Source organism: Anoplopoma fimbria, chromosome 10 (assembly GCF_027596085.1).
Source record: "Anoplopoma fimbria isolate UVic2021 breed Golden Eagle Sablefish chromosome 10, Afim_UVic_2022, whole genome shotgun sequence".
In the NCBI taxonomy this organism is placed as follows: domain Eukaryota; kingdom Metazoa; phylum Chordata; class Actinopteri; order Perciformes; family Anoplopomatidae; genus Anoplopoma; species Anoplopoma fimbria.
This window is the reverse complement of record NC_072458.1, coordinates 18,946,988-18,969,179: the sequence shown is the minus strand read 5'-3', so window position 1 is coordinate 18,969,179 and position 22,192 is coordinate 18,946,988. Positions and strand designations below refer to the sequence as shown.

Here is a 22,192-nt window from a genome sequence, read left to right as displayed (position 1 = left end):
CAGACCTCTGCACATTTATATTTATATGTATATGTTGCTATTCTTTCACAATCTGAATGACATGGTGAGAGCTAACATCTGTTGTAAATCAATGTGTGAATCTGATATGCACACACACACACACACACACACACACACACACACACACACACACACACACACACACACACACACACACACACACACACACACACACACACACACACAGGGGTTTATTCAAGTAAGCCCGTCATCTTTCCTGCACTGCTTTTCTCTCTCTTTGAATAATAACTGTGATTTATTTATTATCATCCACAGTGTTCTGTCTGATAAAGTAATTCATCATGAGCTGCACTTTGCTGCTGCTGATGCGGCTGCCCCTTGGGGATCATTAAAGCTTCATTTAATCTAATATAACGTAATGATTAGGAGCGCCATAATGAAACACAATTCTATGCACAGTGTGTTCTAAAAAAAAAATAATGTCTGCAGGGACGTGTGGAAGGAAAACAGCAACTCTTGTACGTAAGTGTTATAATAACTTTACACTGACAGACTGCTGAACCTTGAATTCCCCTAAGACGTCTGTGTGAAAAAACAATATATGATGAAGGGAGGTTTTATCATCGCTGTGGTCTGTTAAAGGAACTGTTTGACACATACTTATACGCTTTCTGGCTGAGAATAACTATCACAGTGGCTGATAACACTACGAAACAATATTTTTCAACTCTGGAATGCTGTTTTTGTTGCAACAATCGAGAGTTAAACCGTACAAATACAGCTTTGTTTGGTATAAAAAAGAATCCACTGGGAGTTTGTGTGGCATATATCACCGTTGTGTCGAAAAGTTTGAGTCCAGTTTGAATGAGTAATTTCACACACAGCTACAGTTTTTCTGAACGCAGCCTTATGTGAAGATTGACCCCAGTCTCATGTGTGTACAGTAAAATGTTATAGTAATTATAGCTAGCAGCTGGTTAGCTTAGCTTAGCATAAAGACTGGAAACAGTCTGTCCCAGGCTATAACTCATAAAGGTTGTCGTTTTTATAAATTTGTTGCTTGCAATTGCTTCTGGTTTTATCTTTTAATTTTGTTTAGTGTCTTATGCTTTAATTTTAAGTATCCGCTTCCATTTTATTACTTGTGTGTTTTCATGCTGTTTACTTTTATGCATTTTTATTATTAACTGTGGAGCATTTTGGGTGCTATTTATTTCTTAGCCGGGCTCAGTGATTTGTAGCTACAACCACTACTAGAAGGTCCCTGCAACCAGCCAAGAAAAAGTCCTGCACATAACATGCTTTAAAACTACAACTTGTAATTTTTACACTTTAGTTTTAGAGCGAATTAAACAAACAAGGTTTCACTTTATTTTGCTTTAAATGTGCTGTTAGACAGATTTGGACAGGAGCATGGCTAGCTGTTTCCCCCTGTTTTCAATCTTTTGTGCTAAGCTAAGCTTAGATAACTGGCTGTAGCCTCATGTGTAGCGTAAATAATAATAAATCAATCTCAGCAAGAATGCCAATGAGCATATTTCCCCCAAAATGTTGAACTAAGTCACTGTTGTCAAGGTTGGCATTAGCATCAGTACACTTTCACCTAACGCTGTTGCACACAATCCCTATAATGTTATATATTAATATGCACATGGCGGATAAGAACCATCAGCTTCTCCATTCTGGGAGCAGAAAGCACTTAATTGGCACATTGCGAGTAAAAACGTTTAACTAATCCTATGAGAGGGTCTCTGGCATGTTAATGTATGTATTCGGGGGGTTTCTAGAAAAAAAAAGATGGAGACAGATCAGAGGTTGAGCACGCCTCACCAGTTCCCCCTCCTATTTTCATGCAAACAAGGATCCCTAATCCACAGAGGAATTACTGTAAATAAACCTCACACATCCATGTTAGGATCTCATACTGACATTTACATATCAGTGAATTGTGTGCACATTTTTGTACGTTTAAATAATTTAAATTTACATTGAGACTCCTTATAAAAAGGGCTGAGCTCACTTACTCTACGTATTGTATCTAAAAAGAGACATTTCTTTTCTTTTCATTTGAAGGAGCGGGCCCTTGCACCCATTCCCTTTTGATGATTAATTCAAAGCGGAGTGTAGGCAGATTAAGCATTTCAAAGTATGTAACAAGGCAGAAAGACTTAAAGGAAGGAGATAAAAGCACAGAGAGAAAGAGGGATCAGGAGCAGAGGGAGAAAAAGCGATGCAGATTGGGAAAGACGCAGTCGGTTAGTTCTTGTGTCTTTGTAGGATCTCTCCTGGGATACGGCCCCTCTGAGGTCTCCCTGTTTCATGTAGGGTCAAGATCTTTTTGATTAAGGGGTGACTGAGGATAAAAGCGCAAGAGGGGGGCTGGGAGAGTAGGCAAGAGTGTAACTGAGGAGAGAAGAATAGAGGATGAGTGACAGAAGACGGGTTTGAAGGAAAAGAGGAGGAGAAGAGAGGCGTCTGAGTTTGACGGTGAGATGAACCGGACAGACAAGGATTTCACGCTGTCTGCTCTCGACTGTGGAGACCTGGAGGGGGAACTTCACAGGAGCAGTTGTAGGAAGGATGTTTCTCAATTACCAATCCTCACGAGCCAGTGTGTGTGCTGAAGTTTAGTTTCACGGCTGCAAAAAAAGAAAAAAGCAGGTGAAAGGGCAAGACTGAGAAGGTTTCATGTGTCAAGAACAACAAGAGTCAGCAGTTGTTGCTGTGTGTCTGCGTTAGTGTGTGTGTGTGTGTGTGTGTGTGTGTGTGTGTGTGTGTGTGTGTGTGTGTGTGTGTGTGTGTGTGTGTGTGTGTGTGTGTGTGCAGCTGTCGAGGTGGTTGACACACACATGACATGGCAGACACAGCTTCCATAATGACTCTCTGAGCGGACGGACGGGGCTATACATCATAGGCTTGATATTGATTACAGAGACTGTGAGATGCATGGGCGACATCAGATACTGCAGCCATATGTCCGCATGAAATCACTGTGACCACACACACACACACACACACACACACACACACACACACACACACACACATGCTCATCCCTGCCTGCTGCAGAAGATGTCCTCCTTTTTTTTTTTTTGTCATGCAGCGTGATGATCAAACACAGGTGTGTGTGTGTGAGTGCAATTCCATGCATTCCATCTCACATACACCTGTTATTATGTTTGCATGGGCCAATTATTGCAAAAAGCAGTGTGATCTCATCAAACCAGTGTCATAAGATCTCCCCTCTCTCTCTCTCTCTCTCTCTCTCTCTCTCTCTCTCTGCAGAGCACCATGCATTTGAGTGTGCTGCACCTTTAAACAGCAGGCGTGGCTCTCCTACTACGACCCGCCTTCTTATGCGTAACAGCCAACTCTCCTTTCCCCCAGATCATATAGTGCAGTAGTCGGCAAAGAAAGTGACCACAGCCGAGGCACATCCAGCCTCCTCTGCGACCAACTCGGTTTTTTTTTTTACCACCCCCAAATAAAACTGTTTACAAACCAGGAGAAGACATCCAAGAGGAACAGCTCACATTGGAGGCCGATTAAGGAATCATTTTGGCCGCTGCTGGTTTTTGGTGTTTTTTTTTTTTTTTTTTGTTGGTGATTTTACGCACGGTGGATCTATGAGGACGCAGGCAGGTTTTTCACTCTCAACACCAGGTAAAACTCGCTTTATTCCACGTTAATGATGTTCAATCGCACATTTCACACAAATGGAGGTTATATTAGTGTGGGGAAGTTTTTTTTTTTTTTTTTTTTTTTTTTTTTTTTTTTTTTTTTTTGGGGAGGAGGGTTTTGCAGATTCCCAGCGCGTCTGCTGCGTAATTAAGTGATCATCATCAGCAGCAGCAGCTCTTCAGTCGCAGCTGAATTGTTTGCGCTTTGAGGGGAAGGAGTTTAAACCGAGGAGGAGGAAGTCAACTACTTTACACAGGCAGGAGGGGGGTACCTGTCCATCCAATTAATCTATTTCTACCTAATTGAATCACTTTAATTTCTGCTGAGCAGTCAGCAGAAAATAGAAACCCTCTCCTCCTCCTCTCCTCCTCCTCTCTCTGTCACAGTATACTACTAAAGCAGTGTTATGTAATGAAACACTGTTGCGAAACTTGAACTTCTCAGCAGCAACACAAGAGTAGCTTCACTCAGTAAAGTAACATTTGAGCATATGTTACTTTGTAAAAAAAACAACATTTTTCCTCCCTAATGGTTCTCAGTGACCTTATTAGGAGGTTGTAGTCTTAATTGGCACATCATGTTCTAATTGGCCACAGCTCCTCTGATTAACAGTTACACCTCCCAGTGGATGTTTCTCTGAAGGGGAAGGACAACAAACACTTATTTATTTAACCAGAATGTTGCAGTATTCATGGTCACATTTCCCTGACAGATGTGTGATCATTAAGGTGAGAATATGCAGGTTTAATTCTGACACAACTGTTGTCTGTGTGTCTGCAGACAGAGGGAACAGGGAGTGATCCACCCCACCCACCCCTGCCCGCCTGCAGCCTCCATGCCGGGCATCAGCAGCACCGCGCCTCGGTATGACAACTGGGACATGGACCACCTGGACCACTACCAACACTATTTCTACGACGACCACCACGACCCAGATGAGGATTTCTTCAAGTCCACTGCTCCCAGTGAGGACATATGGAAGAAATTCGAGCTGGTGCCAACCCCACCCATGTCCCCTATCAGGGCGGTGGAAGGGCAGGGCAGGGTCGGGCTGCTGCACCCATCTCTGGGGGACAAGCTGGAGTGGGTGTCCCACTTCTTAGGACAGGAGGATGAACAACAACAACAACAGCAGCAGCATCAGGACCTGCCCTGCAAGCTGACCGCCTCCAATGACTCCTTTGGGAACCTGAGCTCCATCATCATCCAGGACTGCATGTGGAGCGGCTTCTCCGCCGGGCAGCAGCTGGAGAGAGTTGTAGGGGAGAGATGCGCCTCCTGTCCCGGGACCACCACCACCACCACCACCACCACCTCCACCTCCGCAGCCAAAGCAGCAGCAGCAGCGGCGGTGGCTGTGGTGGCGTCGCCGGGGAGGACGCAGTGCGCACCGGCTGAGCCATCAGCCCTGGCTGCAGACTGCGTGGACCCGGCTGCGGTGCTCACTTTCCCGTCAACCGGTGGATGTAAGAAGCAAGTGTCCTCTGGTTCAGAGTCTCACACCGACTCATCAGGTCAGTGACAATATGAAACTTAATACTTTTTATTTATAGGGACATGTCGCTATAATAAACACTGCTTTGACTTATAGTGGTGAAGTGAGGGTTATGGTTGTTATTATTATTATGGCCTGTAAAGGCAACTTTATGTGTCTGAGATACTCGATAGTTAAGTGACCATATCACACCTTTTTTATGGAAGCTTTTAATAATATTCCTCTAATTTGCCATAAGCATAACTACTTTGTTGTTTTAAAAGTATATCTTGAAAGGGTTACTAGTCAATTTTCTCTCTCTGATTTAAGTGAATATTTAATTTTCCATAAGCATAACTACTTTGTTGTTTTAAAAGTATATGTTGAAAGGGTTACTAGTCAATTTTTTCTCTCTGATTTAAGTGAATATTTAATTTTCCATAAGCGTAACTACTCTGTTTTAAAAGTATATGTTGAAAGGGTTACTAGTCCATTTTTCTCTCTCTGATTTAAGTGAATATTTAATTTTCCATAAGCATAACTACTTTGTTGTTTTAAAAGTACATGTTGTGATGGTTACTAGTCAAATCTAAGTCTGATTTGAAGTTAATATTTCGCTTTTGATTGGCTATAATCTGGCCACAAGGCTTGGCATGGCACATGATGACTGCATTGCGTTACCTTGGTGCATGCAACACATGCTTCAAGACTGGAGAGCGACACGCCCATTGAAACATCTGCTGCTTGGCCGGGCTCCAGCAGACCAGCTGCTCCCTCTCCCTGTTCCTCCAGCCTGACTTATGATAACAATATCCTCTCCTGCACTCCCCGGCTCACATTTGGCATGAATTCAATGAGAATACTCTTTTTTTTTTTTCAATTATTATTATTATTATTGGAACTCTGTGCAACAACCCTTGTTTTTAGTGATCACATCTAGCCAAAGACTCCAGAGCTTTTTTTTTGTTCCATTCCCACTTCCTTGAACCCCCATATGGTAGAGGTTGGTATTTAGGCTACCATGTGATGTAGGACCATGCATAATGGTGTGTGTGGAATGTCACAAAGGGAACTTGTTGCTGCATTCCTCCGCTCAACAGGCTGCAGCGCCAATTGTGTCAGTGGGTGGATTTGGTCCGAGCCAGCCCGGGCTGTGAATAAAGGCGGGATTAGAACGTTTAGGAGGTCGGCTAGGCGTGCAGAATCCTTTGACGTGAGTGTGAGGCGGTATTGTGTGACATTTCGGGGGATAACGTGCGCTCAAAAGAAGAGGAGCAATCATTTGAAATACATGTATGCTTTAAGCTCTGATAAAGAGCCATATAGGGCCACTTGAGGGAATCAATTGTGTGTGCCTCGTAATATGAGATTACATTTGCTGTCTCATAATTGCTGTTGCACATAAAAGGCAGGCGCCCCTCCCTCCACATCTCTTTTTTTTTTTTTTTCTCTCCATCCCCTCTATACTGTGATATCATTACAGAGATTACTACTTTCCGAGCAGGCGAAGCAACAGAGGTGCAATTACTTTAAAAGTGTGTTTCAGTTTTACAAGAGTATTTGAAAATCCCCCAGGAGTCAAGTGGATAAGACCGTTTCCCCTCATATTATTTAATTCCCTGTTTCTGTTCTGGTAAATGGAGCAGCTAAATGGCTTTTAAATGTGCACAGCGTCAACTGTTAGTCGGATCTTTTTGATAAGAAGAGTTGTCGATTTTTGCACATGAGTGCTGCCTAACCCAGCTCTAACCCAGCTCCTCACTGTTGATCATCACTGTGACACAGTGTGTGTGTTTGTGGTTTAATGAGGATATGTGGGTTCCTTTTTACAGAAGCATTTAATTGGTTTAAGGAGGCAGGAGGCCAGAGTGAGCGTGTCCAGGGAGGTGGCTCATTATTGTGACTCATTTTCCCAACTTCAGCTGACAACCTGCAGTCATTAACAGTTGTGGTTTTTTGGTTTTTTGGTTGTTTTTTTTTAAAAGCAAGCTGTTTAATAGCTTCTCTCCTGCTCTTTTCAGACGACGAGGATGACAAAGACGAGGACGAAGAGGAGATCGACGTGGTGACGGTGGAGCACAAGCAGCAACGCAAACCTCGTCGACTGGTCAACACTCGCAAACCGGTGACCATCACGGTGCGAGCCGACCCGATGGACCCCGGCATGAAGCGTTTCCACATCTCCATACACCAACAGCAGCACAACTATGCCGCCCCCTCCCCGGACACGCTCCCGACGCCGGTGGAGCCGCCTCGCAAGAGGGTCCGGCAGGAGGCCTCCTCCCAGCCGCACCAGAACTCTCACCACCACCACCACCACCACCACCACCACCACCAGCCCCGGCCCGGCCACGCCCCTCTGAACTTGGACAGCAGGAAGTCTCACGGGACTGCGGCCGGAGTGCGTTCGGAGTCGCCCAACTTCAACGCCTGCTCTCCTACCTCCTCCTCATCACCTTCGTCTCCTCCCTCCTCATCCTCCTCCTCCTCCTCTTCCTCCTCAACCCCCGTTCCCAAAGCTCCCCCTCGAAGCACCTCTCCTTCTCCCACCTCTCCAGCCCTCAGTCCTCCGACTGCGAGGACACGGACAAGCGCAAGGCGCACAATTTCCTCGAGCGCAAGCGGAGGAACGACCTGCGCTCGCGGTTCCTGTCGCTGCGGGACGAGATCCCGGGCCTGGCGGACTGCCCCAAGACGCCCAAGGTGGCCATCCTGACGCGAGCCACCGAGTACCTGCAGCAGCTTCACGCCAGCGAGAGGAAGAATGCTCAGGAGAGGAAGCAGCTGAAATCCCGGCAGCTGCAGCTGCTGCAGAGGCTGGCGCTGCTCAAACGCTCTTGAGCGACACACACACACACACACACACACACACACACACACACACACACACACACACACACACACACACACACACACACACACAACCGGACTGGACTACATGAAGGAGAAGAGACACTAATGTTCACTTTGAATTGCTCACGTTGGAATAGTGCGGGTGGATTTATTGTTTTTGTTTTCTATATTTTTTTCTTTTTGTGGTTTGCACATTTGGCTTCTGAGTGATTGACAAGGCCGCAAGCCGGACAGGACAGCGAGCTCGGGACTGGTCTGACGGGGCATCTTACGGGCAGATTAATATGTCCATGGCTACTCAATATAGATTTGTCCAACTGTTTGTGTTTCCCCCAAATGTTCAAAACTTGTTGCTTGCTATGCGGGAAGACTCGCTGTGAATGCGTCAGCCTCTCGTTGATAAACTGCTACAACTGTGCTGTCTAACTGCTGCATGTTCTGATCGGACGTTTCCTCGATTGCGATGGGGCTTTTTTGTGCTTGCAAAGCAGAGATGTCTCCTCTTTCTGTCGTCAGTCTGTCAGCCCCCCCCCCCATTTTTGAAGTTTCTCTCTATATTCTCCTTCACATTTTGTTTTCTTTACAGTCCCTTGCTCTTTAGCGCTCGGCATATATACAGCTTGAACATTTTGCTATGGAGTTGTGCCTTGTTTCAGCTTTTTTTTTTAAATTTCCCTTTCTTTTTTTTATCATTCTCCATAGCATCTTCTCTCGTCCTTCCTTCTTCTTGTTCTTTTCTTCACACCTTCTTTCGAGCGTAAAGCTTCTATGGGAATGCATGGGGGGGCTGTAGTGGGGACTGTACTGAGCCATGCAAACGATGATGTTGCATCTGGACACAATCTGTTCTGCACCTCTGGAATAGCTCAGGTTAAGTCCTAACTTCTGTGCCTGCAGGTTTTCCATTCAAGTGTTTCCTTTCTTGCATCATAAATGTTTAAACAGCAGCAACATGTCAACAGCAACAACCAGCTTTTGTAGCATTATTTGGAGCAAATTTGAAAAAAAACAACAAAAAAAAACATTGCCACAAAGGCATCTTTTTTGAGATATCCTTTTTTTTTTTCAAACATCTGCAAAAACACTATGAAGTTCTTCTCTTCACTCTATCTTTTTATTATTGTTGTGCCATGGAGACCAGCCAAAAAGATAAATGTTGGCTTCAAATTATCAACCAAAAGAAAGTTTGGAAATGGCTTAAATTGCATCTGTTTGATTAAGCAACATGAAAAAATGCCAACCTTTTGCTTTGAGATTTAGCCCAATGAGGTCCAACTGTACATTTCTATTCATCTTGCTGTCTTGATTAAAATTGTAAATTGTTTTTTGCATTTGATGTAATGCCTTTAGAAGCCTTTCAATGTACGTAGACTATCCTGTTGGATGTTATGTATATAGTCCCCTTACTGTACAGTCCCCACCGAACCAAAACCAGAGCTGTCTACTCTACTCATCCTAGTTTTTGTTCAAGCTTGCTGGCTTTTCAAAGATAACTCAAAGCTTCTATTTTTGTTAATAAAATGATTATGAAAAAGAGTCAAAATAAAACACTTAATGAACATTGATCACACTAGACACTTTGTCACCACATTTGTTTATGTTTTTTTGCAATGCCTACATGTTTTTCTTTACTGTTAATTACCTGGTTTTTTTTCTGTCCTCTGGGGGTTTATTTTATTTGTACAAGTCAAGAGTTGACAAAAGTTTTTATACTATATTTTCCTACCGAGTTTGTGTTTTCAGTGTGAGCTAATGACTGTTTTCGTTATCTGCAGCTGGCGGGGCTTCATTGGTGGTTTATGTGCTGAACGTTGGCGTGCATCGGTTTGCTTTCTTCTCTCCGTGGAGGGGAAAGCGGACCCAATGCCTCAATCCAATCACTATAGCTGTAGCACTCTCTTAAATCTGGTGCGGTGGAGAGGGAGGGGCACTTAAGAGGATCTACCGATTTTAAACTTCTAGCTGTAGTGACTTTACTGCTTTTTTTTTTTTGTTGTTGTTGCAATCCTGGTGCTCCCTATTGTTCCCATAAAGCCATGCGACAGAGAACACTGTAGCCCTTAAAACTAGTACTGTAAATGACTCGGTCACTTCGAGTAGCATGCTCTGCTCTTACCAGCACTCAGGAAACTCCCACGTAGCCTGTAGCTCTTGTGATTGGGCCGTAAGCTGTGTTAGAGGAAAACACCCCCCCTCCCCGTCCTCCCTTCCCTTTGCTATAATCTGCTGTATATGTAACATAACCCCTGACCCACACGGATGGAAAGAGAGCATTAGATCAGGGGAATAACAATGCACCTGAACAGATACGTCAGGATATCATCGTTAATGTCCCCTTTATATCTTCTGAATTAACATTTCTGCTAATTTATTCAGCACAAACCACCATAAGTCCTGATTTTTCTTTTTTCTCAATAGCGTGCAACCACAGCAGTTGCATTGTTTTTTTATTTTTTATTTTGTTTGCATTGGTCCCTGGTCTCCAGTCACGGTGCAGCGGAGGATGTTGCTTACTTACTTTGGGAGTTTAACTATGGTGATTTTTGGAGCCTTGTTTCAGCACTTTGTTTCTTTCTGTACCTCATAAGCCTCTATGTATGAAGAGTAAGTCAGAAAAATAATAAATTCATGGTTTGACATCATAAATGACATGTTTGCCTCGTGTGTTTGTCTCTTTCACACACACACAACAATAATTATAATCCAGTTATATATTTATTTAATGTATAACGGGACATATATGCATTAAAATAGGTTAAGTTTAATATATGTAATCTAAAAAGTTTTCTTAATGTACATTTAAAATTGTTTATAAAGAAAAACCTGATGAAAATTCAAATTTTTTTTTTTTTTTACTTTTTTGTTATTCCACACTGTTTTAAGCATTTATAACATATAATAATGACAAATATTTGCCAGATTTTGAAAGTTACATTTCTCCTGTAAAAAAAAGAGCAAAATAATTTACACAAAGGACATTTTCTGACACATTTATTGAAGAAAAAAAAGTCATAATTATAGTACTTAAAAGGTTAAAACCCAGGCTCTTATTTTAAACTATATTATTTATTATTTTGAACACATGTTTCCCATTAAAACCACCTGTATGAGTGAACACACATCACACATTTCCCCATACACCATTTGTTCTGGAGCAGTCTCCAAGGTAACTGATCCTGGCATCTTTTTGCCATGGCAACAAGCATCTATGCTCACTGCTGCAGAGCTCCGGCAGTTTCCATAGAAACAATTTTAACTATGCTGCAACCCTCCATGTAAAGGCATTTAAAGGAGAGATAATGTGTCATCAATATTTATAACTGTGTTTAATACACATTGGTATTGATCCAGTTCATTAAGACTTTAATTTACATCTCTAAAATATTTAAATAATTACATTTATTTAGTGTCATAAGATGAGAGAACCCGCCGCATTAACGTTTCCACAGTTACGGCTGCCCGTTGCCTAGTAACAGAACCGCCCCGCTGCGCATGCGCGAAGCAGTCAGCTGGAGGCAGCATCATGGCGGCCTCCGCTGGCAGCGTGCGGCGCGCCTTTCGCAGAGCGATGGTGCCGTGTTTGGTGGTGGTTTTGGGAGCTACCGGCACCGGGAAGTCCAAGCTGGCGATGGAGCTCGGAAGACGGCTTCAGGGGGAGATAATCAGCGCCGACTCCATGCAGGTAGGAGGGCTGTGGACACCAGGAGCCTGTACTGTAACCATTAGCATCCGTTAGCTTGAATGCTAACATGCTGTGTGAATGACTATTTTGTGTCTATAATGAGACCATTCCTCTGCACACATCCTCTTATATACATGCTGTTTATCTTTCTAGTTATGTCATTTAAAAGTCATCTTTAAGTCATAATAATAAAATACAGAACATTATGATGAATATGTCAGCTGTGCTTTCTCTTCTGTAATATCTTTCATATCTTGTTGCAGCTGGGCTGTATAACTATATTTTAACATGCTGTGTGAATGACTATTTGTGTCTATAATGAGACCATTCCTCTGCACACATCCTCTTATATACATGCTGTTTGTCTTTCTAGTTATGATGTCATTTAAAAGTCATCTTTAAGTCATCATAATAATAATAGAATACAGAACATTATGATGAATATGTCAGCTGTGCTTTCTCTTCTGTAATATCTTTCATATCTTGTTGCAGCTGGGCTGTATAACTATATTTTAACATGCTGTGTCTATAATGAGACCATTCTTCTGCACACATCCTCTTATATACATGCTGTTTGTCTTTCTAGTTATGATGCCATTTAAAAGTCATCTTTAAGTAATCAGAATAATAATAAAATACAGAACATTATATCTTCTGTAATATCTTTCATATCTTGTTGCAGCTGGGCTGTGTAACTCTATATTTTGTGCTTTCAGTGACATGCATGGCCATGTGGTCCCAAGCTGCAAGGTTGTGGTGTCTACATTGATGATAACATTCATGTTTAATTAAAGTTTACTGAGGGAGTGAGTCATGTAAAGAACATTATTGATATTCAGTGTTTGGTGCGGCATCGCCATGCAAGATAGCACGGGGAAATGCTGAATGATCTTTATGATAATAAGAGAAAAGGATCAGATAACATACTTGAAACTGAAATGTCGCCGCAGCAATATGAATGATGGATAGCATAGATAAGCAACTTAAACAGTGTGAAGAATGAGCTGCACTATACTGTATAAGCCAGGCAGTGGTAGTAACTACAAAGTATATTGATAGACAAATTATCATTTTTAAAGTGCAATAAATAACTGAATATAAGTTACTTAAATGAATGGAATCAGGTGTCTTGTGTCCACAGATATCAGTGTTAACAACATGAAATCCAGTTATTGCAGAGAGAATATATATATATATATATATATATATATATATATATATATATATATATATATATATATATATATATATAGCACTTTGACTGGTGAATAAATGCAATGACAATCATTAAATACACGGGGTAAAATGTTATATGTAACAGTCATTTTGTTTATATACTGTATTATAGCAGCATGGCTCTAGGATCATTAAAGCAAAGTAGAAATGAATGGACATCAGTGATGATTTAATATATACGATAACTTTTATATGTTGTTGTAAATGTATTAATTGGTTGGTTCATCACTTCATTCACAAGTTTTATTGCTAATCCATTGACGGTAACAAATGAGCATATTCAACAGGAAGTTGTTAAATGTTTGTATGATAAGCGGTGAGATCTTACAGATGTCAGGCCACAGATGACTTTATTGAAATCACAAGATAATACATAGTTTCACTTCTACTGTGTGTGTGTGTGTGTGTGTGTGTGTGTGTGTGTGTGTGTGTGTGTGTGTGTGTGTGTGTGTGTGTGTGTGTGTGTGTGTGTGTGTGTGTGTTTGTGTGTCAACACAGTGACATAACAAAAAAAAAAAGCTTGCTCCTCTTCACTCCTCTCTCTCCCTTTAGCTCCGCCCTCTCTGTTGGTTCTCAGGCTCTGTTGCCGCAGCAACTATAGGGCACGCACACAAAAAGGAAAAGGTTGGGCACAGGTTTAAGTCTGGGTCACACCAGAGTGACACACACACACACACACACACACACACACACACACACACACACACACACACACACACACACACACACACACACAGTAATGCCACTTTATCCAAATCAGCCAGCTGTGATTCCTCTTATACAGAACATCCGGTTCACGTCTCTCATCACCTTCCTCCTGTTTCAGCACCATCTTTCTCCACCTCCTCCTTCCTGCCTCTTGGTGTGCATTGTCCTTGAGCGTGTGTCTGTGCGTCCCTAAGGGTGGGGTGAGTTGAAGGAGGGGGGGGGGGAGCGCCTCTTCCAGCAGTCACCTGGTACTGGGTAAACTGGGTTACGCTAATAACATTTCAGCCCAGAATATCTCACCGACCAGCAGCAGCAGCAGCAGCAGCTCTGGTGGAGAGAAACGGTGGCCTAGTTACGGCACGGCAACCCCGGCCCGTCTCCACAATCCCTGGCCTTGTTGCCACCATCCTGTTGGTGTGTGTGTGTTGTGTGTTGTGTGTGTGTGTGTGTGAGAGCTACAGAGAGACATGCAGACATGGAAAGAGACTGCTCATGTGAGAACGGGGCTGTGTATAGGCTAGAGCTGCGCTGTGTTGTCTTTGGGATAGGAAACAGTCTGGTCTTGTTTGGGAGAAAGCAGCATTGTGCTGAGCTGGTGCGTATTCAGCGCCGCGCTACGCCGGCCCTGCAGCTGATGGTGAATGGGCACGCTGTGGCCACTGGGAAGTGGTCTATTGTCCCCGGGAGAATCGGTTCCCACACTCCCTAACACTCCTATTGTGTTATCTGCCCCCTCCTCCTTCCCGCCCCTGTCCTTGGCCCATGCCCTCAACCCACAGTTCATTGGACATGCAGGGGGATATTATTCACTCGTTAAATGAACATGCTATCTATGGCACACACACACAAGAGCTCGGCTGTACTGTCAGTGAATGAGGCACTGCCAAGTAGTGTAAACCCCATGGTTTCCCAAAAGGGCGGCGGGGGTTCAGGGACCAGCGGGGGGGGGTCAGCGGGGGTCCCTTCAGAGGCTTCCAGCAAAAAAACGTTACTGTTGTCTCACTCCCTAGAGGTTGGAATTATGGGAAAATGTGTGCGTGTAAAGGAGAGCTCGGTAATCCGGCCAAAATCTTCTTTCACAATATAGGTCATTTTATTTCTTGATGTATCACAATATAGCATTTTGTTATGGTAATTCCATGAATAAAAAGTCTGTATGAAATATCCACGTTTTTGTCTACTCCTGTGTTAATTAAATACTTGAGGAAAAAAGTATTTTCTCAAGAAATAATAGGCATGTTTATTTAGTATAGCACCTCTCGTAGAACACCTTTCATAAAGTGCTTTAAAAGAACAAAAATATTTATGAAATAAAAACCTTAAAACTCAAAAAAAACTATATGAACAACACACAAAATGACAAACTCTGGGCGGCACAAAGGGAACACAAAGACAGGTTTAGATAAGTGAGTCTTCAGCTGCTTTTTTACAGAGGAAGTGAAATTATAAAAAGACAGAAGTTAAATCCTCAAAATATTTCACATCAGATCTTGTGAGAAATTGAAGTCATTGTGTACTTATTATTATTATTATAAATGTAGACGACATTATTGTGCATCAGGATATCTCAGTGAATAATTTCATCATGATCTGATTCCATTGAAAGACCAACAATGATCATATTGAATTATTTCCCGGCTTAGTGCACAGTATGTTCTGCTCACTGTCCCTATTGCCTCACCTATATATAGAATAATTGTGTCACTAGGTCAGCCTGAATGGATTCAAAATACCCAATTATATAAAGTATTTTATTTCAGGCAGAGAATAAAAGGTTTCTGTGCACCATGTTCACAATTATTATATGAATCCCCAACTGATATTACATAATATACTTGAGTAAATTTAGGACTCTTTGGACCTTTAATATTTATTTCCCTTCTTCTTTTTATTGTGTTGCTAAGTTACTAGTTTTCCCATTTTCTTTTTTTTTAATTTAGCTGTTGACATTATATTGGACTTTGATTAAGATACAGGTAGCATTAAAAAAACTCTTTAAATGTTGCTGTTTTAAAACCATCTGAAAGAGATATAAATTAAATGTCTATGGTGTATTATGTGGCGTGTGCCTGCAAAAGCTGTGAAACTCCGGTGGTGTGAAGGACTGTGGGAAAAGAGTGAGGACATGCCCGCGATGTGAGGAAAAGTTAGGAATGAATGCAACTTTAAAGTTGGAGCAGATAAAACTTTTGCAGCCAAAGTGTACAACTTGATAACTGTATGTGATTACATATATTAATACTACATCTGGCCCACAAGTAGCACAGATTAATGCATACATTGTAGGATTTCATTGGCTGAATCAGGCTTTTGACGAGCTGTAAAGGGAAGTTTGTTATTAATCACGCGTCACCTCAGGGGAGAGGAGGACTCATCGTGGGCTCTGCCACTTTGCAAAGCATTATTGGTAATAAGAAACGTTTGACATGGACAGTGAGTGGACAGAGTGAGTGCACTTCAGAGGTGATTCATATGAGCATGTGCTCGGTACTGAAACATTAGACCGGTTTGCTGTGATCACCGTTCAAACGCTGCCTTGTTTACGGCTCTGCTGCTCATTACATCAGTGAGATGTAATGTGTCACTCTTCATTTTAACGATATTGACAGCTTCTGCGAGTCCGTCCATGTTTTTATTCCTCTTATTGTCTTGAAGAATTGAATATATATTCAGATTTTTGTAATATTGTGATTCATTTCAGCTCTCAAGTCTCAGATATTTTAGTTTCCCAGGAACCTTTGAACGCACCAGCGAGGAAAGTGTTTTTAAAAATAGTCTTGTTTCTAAGTTTAAAGTGTCCGTTATGTTTATTTTCAATGAAAAGTGACATGAATTGAAACTAGCTGAAAGTAGGAAATTAATCTAAATTGATCATCAGTAATGCAAAGTCTACTCGGATTATGAATAAATTGGCTAGATCACAGAAAACCCACCAGCTTGATTTTGTTAATACTTGATGAAAGATATGAATTATTCATCACTTTCCTCCCTCCAAACAAAAGTCTGTGCACGTTATGTTTTTGTGTTTTCGTGCATGAGCCGATTTCTCATGCTTACTCACTGTCACCTGTTCAGCGCATTAACTAATAACACAAAATCAATTGTTTCGCAGCAGGGAGTAAAAAAAAAGGGGTGTGTTTGAGTTATGCATGGGCGCGGCTGTGTGGTGTCACACCAAAAAGGGCCATCAGAGGTCCCAAAAGGGCAATTTAACAGGTCATGCACACGTATGCACCATTACTTTAGCGGTGCTGGGTCTGCTGGACATATTGGTGGCCGGTGACCCCTTTTTTTTTGGGGGGGTTACATTTATGAAAGAAAGAGTGACATGAGCAGTGAAGACGGCGACAAAGGCGGACAATTTGTCAGGCTGGTGTTTTTTTGTGTTGAATGTGAGAAATTGTCCTGAACAGCAGGAAAGCTGTCATGTGTCATCTTGACCTTTTTTAATGGTCCCATAAAAGCAGAGTGAAGGAGGTATGCTTGTAAAAAAAACAACAAAAAAAAACACAAAGGGAGCTGATTTTCCTTTTAAGTCGTAAATTTGGAAATGTGATGGTGGTGTGGCCGACTGATTTGACCGGGTGGGGTTATTCTTTCAAAGGTTCTGCTTGTTATTGGCCAGAGGTTGTTATGCAGCAACACCAACTGCTTATCTACGTATGAAACACATCCCACACTCAAAAACTGTGCAGCTATGTGTTAGATCCCTCTAATTCGCTGGCAGTCATCCCTCCTCCTCCATCTCTCTCTCTCTCTCTCTCTCTCTCTCTCTCTCTCTCTCCTCCTCCTCCTCCTCACAGTGTCTCTCTATCTGTCTGGTGTGGCTATGACCTGTCTGGTGATTTGACGTATATCTGTTTGTATTGTAACTCAGGCGACGCTGCCTCCCACATCCGATTTATGATGCATCTTTTTAAGTCATCTAAGCCTGAGTGGGAGCGAGCCCACAAAAAAAAGCACAAGGGCTGATTAACTCTTATTTTTGTTTGTGTTGTTTTTGTGTGTGTGTGTGTGTGTGTGTGTGTGTGTGTGTGTGTAAATATGCAGTCTGCGGGTGTGGTTGTGCGGTCACCACCGCTACAGTAAAGCGGCGAGGGAGAGGACGATGGCAGGATGGCAGGATGGAGGAGGAGGAAGAGGTGGAGGAGGGGGAGGAGGGGAACAACGCCATGAATGATTTATTAGTCTGGCATTACTGGGCCATTCCCTGCAGAGAGAGGAGAGGAAGATGGAGGGATAAATTGTTGAAGGATGGTGCCTTGAGGGGGAAGGATAGAAAGAGGCAAAAGGAAGAAAAAAAAAAGAGGAAATAGGCGGATAGGTATTCTGTGGTGAGTGTAATTGAGAAAAAGATTCAGAGGGAGGAGTAGAAATAAAGCAATGCAGCTTATGGTTTGGTGGTTGGATGTGTAAAGGGCAGTGTCCAGGGGTCAGAATGAGGATGAACGGTACTGTCTTCTTCTGTGGTTCCTGAGTCGACCGACTACAACTGACCCTGTTATTGTAATTGATTAAAGCTTTCAACATTTTGACATTTTATTGCAGTGCCTTTTTTTTTTTAACAGGCTGCAATATTCATGCAAAAAAAATGTCAGAGTTTTCCCCAGATTTTTTTTTTTTTTTTAAGAATTTAGAATTGTACCACTACCCGTAAACCCCTCCGATACAGACTGAAATCGTGGATCTGGTACCGGCAAATACGCGACCTTATGCAGCGATCCAATATCACGTCATCGTATCATTCATCAGCTCATGTTGGCTGCAAAGGAACAACCACAAGTCTCATCACTAAATAATGGCTTAATAATGGAGCTAACAGCTCAGGGTAACGGAGGTTGCATTGCTTAACATTATCATGCGTTCAAGCTCTATTCAGTAAAAGTGAGAACTGGGCGAAGGTGAATTACAACGTTATCATGACGTGTTCAAATGTGATCTTGTAAAATGTAGTTTTTGGTGGGAATCTTGAATAAGTACAGTTGTTGTTTGAAGTAGATGTTTCCACAGCAATACTTGGATACTGGAATTGGATCAGTGCCAATACAGAAGTTCAGGTATTGGAATCTGTATCGGGAAACAAACAATGGTATTAGAAGATCTCTATTAATATTAGACCTTTGATAACGAACTGACTTTTATTATTTAATTATTAAAGGGGTTCAACTTTATTTTCACTCAATGCTGACCTTATGTCACGGACTATTTATTGGCCGCTGATAGTAACTTACTGGAGTCTTGTGGTGACGCAAGGTTTCCAGTCAACGAGATATTGATTCCGTCATATGAGACAAGATATCGTCATAGATTTTGGATATCATGATGTGGCATTTGTGTTTTCCTGGTTTTAAAGGCTGTGTTTCAGTAAAGTGATGTCATTTCCTGAACTTACCGGACTGTTCTAGCTGTTCTATTATTTGCTTTTACCCAATTTGTAATTATACATTATATATATATATTGCTGAGGATCATTTATAAATAATCCCGTAAACGTTTTGTGAAAGCCCCAATGCTCATCCCTACAATATGCAGTATTGAAATCGATGTATTTGATCAAAAATATTGTGATTTTTGATTTTCTCCATTTCGCCAAGTCCTTCAATCAACCAGTGAAGACTTCTATTCTATAAAATGATTAAACACAAGATAATCTTTGTTAATTAGTGAGGTTTGGCGGTGCTTCTAGGTGGATTGTGTTACATTCAGACGGACTGGTTAGCTGTTTTTGTCCCAGGGTTTATACTAAGAGTTTTAAACGTGTACTTTTTACAACTTTTGCTCAGGCTCGCTCGCATAAAACGGGCTGACCTTTTAAGGTAGACCAGCTATTCTGATTTTAGTCTCAAAGCCAGTCATCCAAGTTTTACTCCACGCCTTTTCTGGCATAAACCCTGCTTCCAGTCTTTATGCTAAGCTAAGCTAACTGTCTGTTTGAGGTAGCTTCATATCTAACGGCGAGATATGAGATATATGGTATCAATCTTCTCAGCTAACTCTCGGCAAGAAAATTAATTTCCGTATTTCCTAAAATGACTTTATATAAACAAATTTGAAGAGAAAACTGTATGCGGATCAGTCCATACTCGATCTGCTCAATCAGGTCAGTTTCAGAACTTCTACATGGTCTGTTTTATGGTCTTTTATGGTCAGCTGGAGTCAGAAATCTCTGCCCATTTTAGTACAGGAAATACCAACACTGGCAAACCGACAAATTGGTCTCACACTCCTCTGAAAGATCTGCTTTATCCCCCTTTATCTGCTTTTGTCTTTCTCTGATTCTTCATGTCTCAATGAGTGTTCCCTCTCTCCATCTCTTTCTCTCTTTTCCTCACCCCTCTCCGTCTCTCTTGCCCTCGTTCTTTCATTTGGCCGTGCCCCCCCCTCCTCCTCTTTATTTATGTGGCAGAGGAACAGCTGTCTCGTGCAGGGCGTAAGGTTGGCCAGGCAGGCCGGCTGCAGGCTCCGCAGCGCTCGAACACTGAGCTCATTGTCTCTCATGCACACACACACACACACACACACACACACACACACACACACACACACACACACACACACACACACACACACACACACACACACACACACACACACACACACACACACACACGCATATTTTCTCCCTTACCCACATAGAGGCCACATGGTCACATCCATTCACGTCCATTTAAAGCGAGACAGGAAGGAGAAGGCAGCTGAACCCACACTAGCTGGGTTTTCATTGAAGTTTAACGCCGTGAATTATGACGTGTGGAATTAGAAAAAAGCTGAATGTGACGAGCTGAAAGCTGAAAAATGAAGTGCATTCTCTCTGTTAAACCTCACATACCGTGAAATATGAGCAACATTAGCCGAAATCAAAGAACAACTCGGCACTAATCAATCCTCCCTCCACTTTTTATCAACTTTTTGTTTCTATTCCACATCTTTTCTCCGACTCGGATAATAAAAAAAGTGTCGGATTGAGTTTGCATCATTTGAATTGTTTACTTAAAACAATGCTTGACAGAAAGGCATTCAATCTCCTTTTATTGCTACATTTTTCTCTCAGTTTTAACTTTTGATTCCTTTATGACTAAGCTTAAACATCACCGCAATTTGTATCTCATTTCCACTGCCTAGACCGGTAGTCTTCCTCACTTTTCCCTCTCGTTTGCAGCCCCCACCCCCGCAAAGCATTTTTCTCCTCCATATCTTCCACTCAAGTGGCTCTTTTCATTTCTCTGATTTACACTCCCTGGTCTCCCTCTGCCTCCTCTTCCTCTCGTGTCTCCTTGTACTCGTTAAGGCGAAATTAAAATCGCAATCTGTTTTATGCAATGCTCTCGCACAACAACGCATCAATGCGCGACGAGGAGCCAAAGTGTTTAAGGAAAGGATGGAGAGGAAAGGAGGAGAGTTGGGGGGGGGAAAAAGGTCAATTTTAGCCGAGTTCACACCAAGAAATTTCTGGTAATCTCTTTTTTTCGAGGAACTATAAGTTTCCATAGCTGTATAAAGACCTATGATGATCGGGCAAATTAGTCTGCTGACATTGGAAAAAGCAACATGACATGGGACAAGCTTGATGGTCGCCGAGGTAAACTCACTCTGGAGCCTTCAGTTCAGATACCTGACGTAAAAGATACCTTTTGTTTTGTCTGACTGCGACAACATTTACTGCTGCACAGCATTTACTAATGCACCTAGGACAACAGAATGAAATGCAGACGACTAAAATGAAACTACTTCCTCCACAGAAAATGATCTGTTGAGTGTTGTCGCTGTAAAACTTATCAGAAAATAACTTCCCTTCACTATCTGTCTTCACAGCACCATCGCGCTTTCTCTCTCTCTTCTATTGTCTCTCTTTTTCTCTCTGTCTTTTTGAGAATGAATCCCGAAGCCCAGAGCAAATCCTAACTTTACTTGCGATGTTATCAAATAAAGAAAAAAATGCTCTCCCCCTCGTCCTAACATGATCCTAACTCGATCAATACTAGAGTTCTTCTTTGTTTTATGAATGAAGGCGCCACATAAGTCGTGTGTTGGACCAATCAGAGGCACTTTGCTTTCAAAAAAAGCACATGCGGTCGAGGAAAGAAAAGGCTCTTTTGTATCTTTCGGTCATATCACATGATCTTCTTCAGCAGATGGAGTTTAGCACATAATCTAAACTTTTAAGCCAAGATGGACGGGTAGAGAAGAACAATAATTTATGTGTGTTTTTCTTACAGAGAGCTTTTGTCTTCTCCTCATGTGAGGGAAGTGTGTTAATTTGGGAAGTGTGTGGCTCAAAATGAGAGACGCATGACTCGTACCCGCCAAGTGTCGCTCTGCAAACCAATCAGATGCCAACTTCTATCTGCCAGCGTCTCTATCTGTCTTTTTTCTCACCATCCTTCTGCTACCTGTCATCCTGTCTCCAGTGTACAATCTTTGTGAGAGAGTAAGAGAGAGAGCAGTGACGGCAGAGGAGGAGCGGTTGTGGATAATGTGTGCAAATTTGTCAGGGAGCATCCTGTTCTCTTTAACAAGTACACAGCGCTCTTCTGTCTCTTCATCTCAGAGACGTCCTCTCCGGGCGCTTTTTTTCT

General features: G+C 42.2%; 2 protein-coding genes across 2 annotated transcripts in view; both read left to right on the top strand.

The window, feature by feature from the left end:
- Nucleotides 1–3,398: 3,398 nt before the first annotated feature.
- On the top strand, nucleotides 3,399–10,613 carry myclb (MYCL proto-oncogene, bHLH transcription factor b). The gene is given in 4 exon segments (XM_054605981.1): nucleotides 3,399–3,645; nucleotides 4,444–5,177; nucleotides 7,159–7,652; nucleotides 7,655–10,613. Coding segments are annotated over 3 exon segments (1,497 nt in total). The 5' UTR covers nucleotides 3,399–3,645; nucleotides 4,444–4,498; the 3' UTR covers nucleotides 7,979–10,613.
- A 900-nt stretch (nucleotides 10,614–11,513) lies between these two features.
- The window catches only part of trit1 (tRNA isopentenyltransferase 1), a 37,036-nt gene continuing 26,357 nt past the window's right edge, over nucleotides 11,514–22,192 (top strand). Inside the window, exon 1 of the mRNA XM_054606230.1 lies at nucleotides 11,514–11,672. Coding sequence (XP_054462205.1) covers nucleotides 11,514–11,672 — 159 coding nt within the window. The remainder of the gene's footprint in view (nucleotides 11,673–22,192) is intronic.